At 45.2% G+C, this 6,011-nt stretch overlaps 1 protein-coding gene across 1 annotated transcript in view; it reads right to left on the minus strand.

The window, feature by feature from the left end:
• Positions 1-6,011, minus strand: part of LOC139410610 (collagen alpha-1(XIX) chain-like) — a 248,638-nt gene that overhangs the window by 25,937 nt on the left and 216,690 nt on the right. The window contains exons 47-48 of the mRNA XM_071155964.1: positions 4,496-4,540; positions 2,680-2,823 (exon numbers count right to left, since the gene is read on the minus strand). Coding sequence (XP_071012065.1) covers positions 2,680-2,823; positions 4,496-4,540 — 189 coding nt within the window. The remainder of the gene's footprint in view (positions 1-2,679; positions 2,824-4,495; positions 4,541-6,011) is intronic.

Here is a 6,011-nt window from a genome sequence, read left to right on the forward strand (position 1 = left end):
AGAGAGAGAGAGAGAGAGAGAGAGAGAGAGAGAGAGAGAGAGAGAGAGAGAGAGAGAGAGAGAGAGAGAGAGAGAGAGAGAGAGTCATAAGAGAGAGAAACAGAAACAGAATAACACAAACGTAACCAAAACGTCTTTAACAGATTAAGAAAATGTAATTAGTGAGACAGCAGTAGTTCATGTTTTATTCAGCGTGTTATAAAATTGCAGTGTCTTCAGAGATAAAGAGATGCAATGCTTCATGGCATAATAATCAACTCCTCTCTCCCTGTTTCCCTGTTTCCCTGTTCCCCTGTTTCCCTGTTTCCCTGCCATCTATCTCAGGCTCAAAGTAAGATTGCTGTTTGCTCAGAATGTTTGTGTGGAGAGAGCCTTGAATTGTAGAGGAGGACATTGGCAACAGAATGGAATGGAAATCCTAGCTGTAGAAATGCTCTTTCAGAGTTCCATATTCTTCTGACTGCCCAAGGAAACGACTGAGAAATGCATCATAATACTGTATTTCTGGTGGACTCCAGATTGTGGTACGGATAAAGGAATGAGATTCATGAGTGTGAGGCTCCACTAAACACCCAGTAGTATGAACAACTAGAATAAAACCCAGGGAGAAAAACAGGGACTTGTGTTTTTGAAACACCTTTGCAATCAGAGCTTAAACCTCATATACTGTTACAATGAACTGTGATCATCTGTGGACCATTTTCTAAAAGGTTCTTCGTATTGTCTGTGTCTTGATAGGTAGAGGAGAGGATGAAACCAAACCCGGGGAACTTTATAAAGGTATTAAAGTAACAATATTCAGGGCCATTTTCGAACATCGATATTGATCACTCAAATATTATCGTGTTCTATGGTTTATAAACAGAGTACTTGTATTTTGGCAGTGCTGAATACCACGGGATGAGTTGCCAATGTACTTTTGTGTTTAATAGGGTCACTGTTCTGTTCTATGAGAGAAATATATAGGAGGGTAACCCTTTAGTACTTGTTTTCTTGGCATTCAGAAGTCTTTCATCTCTGTTGTGTTATGTAACCCTCTACATGCTGCGTGTAGAATAGCTGTGACACACAGAGGTGCTTTTCCATCCTCTCCAGCTCTCTCCTCACTCCCACGCTCTCTCCTTCTCTCTCTCCTCTCTCCCACACTCTCTCCTTCTCTCTCTCCTCACTCCCACACTCTCTCCTTCTCTCTCTCCTCACTCCCACACTCTCTCCTCTCTCTCCTCACTCCCACGCTCTCTCCTTCTCTCTCTCGTCACTCCCACGCTCTCTCCATCTCTCTCCTTCTCTCTATTCCTCTCTCCTTTCCTCGCTCTCTCTCCTTTCCTCATTCTCTCTCCTTTCCTCCCTATCTCTTCTTTCCTCCCTCTCTCTCCTTTCCTCCCTCTCTCTTCTTTCCTCCCTCTCTCTCATTTCCTCCATCTCTCTCCTTTCCTCCATCTCTCTCCTTTCCTCCATCTCTCTCATTTTCTCCATCTCTCTCATTTCTTCCATCTCTCTCCTTTCTTCCATCTCTCTCATTTCTTCCATCTCTCTTTCCCTCTCTCCTTCACTCTCTCTCTTTCCCTCTCTCTAGCCCTCTCTTCTTCCCTCTCTCTCTTTCCCTCTCTCCTTCCCTCTCTCTCTTTCCCTCTCTCCTTCCCTCTCTCTCTTTCCCTCTCTCTCTTTCCCTCTCTCTCTAGCCGTCTCTCATTCTCTCGCTCCCTCTAGCCCTCTCTCCTTCTCTCGCTCTCTCTAGCCCTTCTCTCCTTCCCTCTCTCCCGACCCCCCTGTGGGTTGAGCTGATCAGGAGTGGGAGGTGAGGAGCAGAAACAACCTAGCTGGCTTCATTATGCCTATCTGTTATCTGCTGTGTCATATGTTGCTCCACACAGCTCCACACAACTCTATGCTACTGCAGTACTGCATTCATTTACAGAGAAAGAGAGATATACGCTAATTACTTAGACCACTAAAGAAAGGAGGATGTTTAGATTCTATAATTATGTGTGACTGAGGATAGTCTTTGATTTTATGGGCGGGTATAGACAAACACACACAAAAATGTGGAGCATGAATTTCTATGGGTTTATGGTTGAACTATGAGTGTTGGGAGATCTCTATGAGTGTCGGGAGATCTCTGTAAAACATACCTTGAAGGGGAGTACATAAGACATTCACAACACCTTTATAAAACAGGTCATGACACCTTTATGACAGGATCATTCACAACACCTTTAAAAAACAGGTCATGACACCTTTATGAGTGTTACAGGATCATTCACAACAAACCTGATAACACATTTATTCAACATCATTCAAGATGGGAGTTTGGCTACACTTGGCCAGTTTGGAGGAGATATAACAACGTACCAGAGGGCTTGGTGTGTTTGGGGGAGATATAACCAGCGTACCAGAGGGCTTGGTGTGTTTGGGGGAGATATAACCAACGTACCAGAGGGCTTGGTGTGTTTGGAGGATATATAACCAACATACCAGAGGGCTTGGTGTGTTTGGAGGAGATATAACCAACATACCAAAGGGCTTGGTATGTTTGGGGGAGATATAACCAATGTACCAGAGGGCTTGGTGTGTTTGGGGGAGATATAACCAACGTACCAGAGGGCTTGGTGTGTTTGGGGGAGATATAACCAACGTACCAGAGGGCTTGGTGTGTTTGGAGGAGATATAACAACGTACCAGAGGGCTTGGTGATGCTATGGGACCTGGGGGACCAGGGTCTCCTCGGTGGCCTTGGGGCCCGATAGGTCCCACTATTCCTGGGTCTCCTGTCCTTCCCCTCTCTCCTTGGACTCCCCTCGCTCCAGGTATCCCTGGGTCCCCCTGCAGTAGGAGATCAGTAAAGAACAATCAAATCAAATTTGTATTGGTCATGTACACATATTTAGCAGATGTTATCGAAGGGTGTAGTGAAATGCTTATGTTCCTAGTTCCACCAGTGCAGTAATACCTGACAGTATAAAACAATACATATACGTTCCAATATACCAATCTGTATAATGGTTAAATCTAGCTGGCTGGTGAGCTCCCGCCATGTGGTTTACAGTACACCCTCCGGTTTCCCATTCAGATCTACAATCACTTTATTTAACTAGGCCATCATTGTAAATAAGAAAATATTCTTAATTGACTTGCCTGGTTAAATAAAAGGGCGAGGGGGTTGTTGTCAGTCCCACTCCAGACTGTACCGGAGGCATTCTGATAGAGCATTGGCAAAAGGCCATTCTGGCTTTGGGCTGATACTGTCGCTACCAACGCCTCAGCATTACTCAATCAGTCCTCATCCAGCCATTACCCTGATTGAGCCCACTCAGATACACATCCCCAGGGTCTGTGGCCAATTCTGTCACCATGTATCTTAGCTCTCCTACAAACCGCCATTACTAGCATTTGGGAACAGATTACACTGTAGAAGACTGTGACAGGGCTTTAGAAACAGATTACACTGTAGAAGACTGTGACAGGGCTTTAGAAACAGATTACACTGTAGAAGACTGTGACAGGGCTTTAGAAACAGATTACACTGTAGAAGACTGTGACAGGGCTTTAGAAACAGATTACACTGTAGAAGACTGTGACAGGGCTTTAGAAACAGATTACACTGTAGAAGACTGTGACAGGGCTTTAGAAACAGATTACACTGTAGAAGACTGTGACAGGGCTTTAGAAACAGATTACACTGTAGAAGACTGTGACAGGGCTTTAGAAACAGATTACACTGTAGAAGACTGTGACAGGGCTTTAGAAACAGATTACACTGTAGAAGACTGTGACAGGGCTTTAGAAACAGATTACACTGTAGAAGACTGTGACAGGGCTTTATAAACAGATTACACTGTAGAAGACTGTGACAGGGCTTTAGAAACAGATGACACTGTAGAAGACTGTGACAGGGCTATATAAACAGATTACACTGTAGAAGACTGTGACATGGCTTTATAAACAGATTACACTGTAGAAGACTGTGACAGGGCTTTATAAACAGATTACACTGTAGAAGACTGTGACAGGGCTTTATAAACAGATTACACTGTAGAAGACTGTGACAGGGCTTTATAAACAGATTACACTGTAGAAGACTGTGACAGGGCTTTATAAACAGATTACACTGTAGAAGACTGTGACAGGGCTTTAGAAACAGATTACACTGTAGAAGACTGTGACAGGGCTTTATAAACAGATTACACTGTAGAAGACTGTGACAGGGCTTTATAAACAGATTACACTGTAGAAGACTGTGACAGGGCTTTAGAAACAGATTACACTGTAGAAGACTGTGACAGGGCTTTAGAAACAGATTACACTGTAGAAGACAAAATGCATTGAATTTCAGATGCCTTTATCAAATACTTAGGCACCTCAGGGGGAAAAACATGTGTTTCTATGCATCATTGCCTTTTGGTTGGGTTAAGTTCTGTGTGATATTTTTCCATCACAAACAATGAGTTGTGTTTATGGAAAACAGCGTCAGAGAAACAAAATAAAAGGTGCTTACCCGTTCTCCCTTGGATCCTCTGTCTCCTAGTCTACCTGTGGCTCCCTGTAAGAAGATAAAACAGACCACAGTATGAACACATGACAGAGGAGTGCAGGTTCTGTCTGAAATACTCTGCTGATTGCAGAGAGACAGAGAAGTCCCTCCAGACCAGAGAGAAGAGCAAAGAGCACTGCTAAATAATTGGATATTTGGAATGAAGATGACCCCAAGGCTAGTCTTCTCTCTCTTTACCCACTCCTCTCTTTGTCTTCTCTCCTTTCCTCCCTCTCTCTCTAAATCTGACATTCCTCCTCTCCTCTCCTCTCCTCTCCTCTCCTCTCCTCTCCTCTCCTCTCCTCTCCTCTCCTCTCCTCTCCTCTCCTCTCCTCTCCTCTCCTAGCACTCAAAAGCACACTGCTTTTGTTTAGACACCCACTGAGGCCAACGTGGGTCTAATCTGTTGCTCTGTAATCACCCCCATCAACATCAACCAATCCTCCACACTCAGGGTCATTTAATGATTGCTTATCATTTTAAATTTCCCAACCCACGCTTGTGTCTTAGCTTATTCACATTCAAAAAAGGTTTATTGTTGCAATAACTAGACTGCCAGGTCCCGTTATAATCTTAACAATTGGTGGCAGCAGTGAAGTGATTGACAGGATGTCTTTCATTCCAAATCCTCAATCAAAAAACAACCTTTTTAAATGATTCTGGGATGACTGTTGTTCCTGTGTCTGAGGATGTATGGAGTTCTCCAAGGACTGTGTTTCACCTTCCACACTGTCTGTCACAGCTTCCCTGCATCACATAGCCCCACTTCCCTCTGTGGACTGTATGCCCCCTCCCTCCCTCCCTCCCTCCCTCCCTCCCTCCCTCCCTCCCTCCCTCCCTCCCTCCCTCCCTCCCTCCCTCCCTCCCTCCCTCCCTCCCTCCCTCCCTCCCTCCTACTCTGCCTGCTCCCTACCTCCTACTCTGCCTGCCTGCCTGCCTGCTCCCTCCCTCCCTCCCTCCCTCCCTCCCTCCCTCCCTCCCCCTCGCTAGGAGAGAAACACCTGTCGTTAGCTCTATGTGCAACACTGCTCTCAGAACTACACTCCTCCATTCTCCTCTCCTCTCTTGCTTTCCAGGTCTCCCTCGCTCCCTCCATCTCACTGACTGTATAACCTCTGGGAACATCTTTGTATCCATTTACTGCGAGGATTACTGTCTCCATGCAAAATGCAATCTGACACGATCATGTGGTTTTAAAAGCAACGGGCAGCAGAGAACTCTGTTCTCCTCCTCCTCGCCTACATTCATCTGCAGCCCTCTCTCTATTTTTTATTTCTGCTATGTTATTCCCCAACGCCTGATGGGAGGCTTACATCTATCATCGTGCCCACTGAATTCGACTTCCATCGTCGCTCTCTGGGCCTGGCATTAAACCTCAAAGCCAGATCATTGCAGTACAGTGAGAGGAGTTTTTAGGGAACGTTTAGAATAGGAGCACATTCACCTGCTAGATGGCACTGTTGCCCCACCAAATGATTGA

The sequence above is a fragment of the Oncorhynchus clarkii genome, chromosome 1 (assembly GCF_045791955.1).
Source record: "Oncorhynchus clarkii lewisi isolate Uvic-CL-2024 chromosome 1, UVic_Ocla_1.0, whole genome shotgun sequence".
Lineage (NCBI taxonomy): Eukaryota > Metazoa > Chordata > Actinopteri > Salmoniformes > Salmonidae > Oncorhynchus > Oncorhynchus clarkii.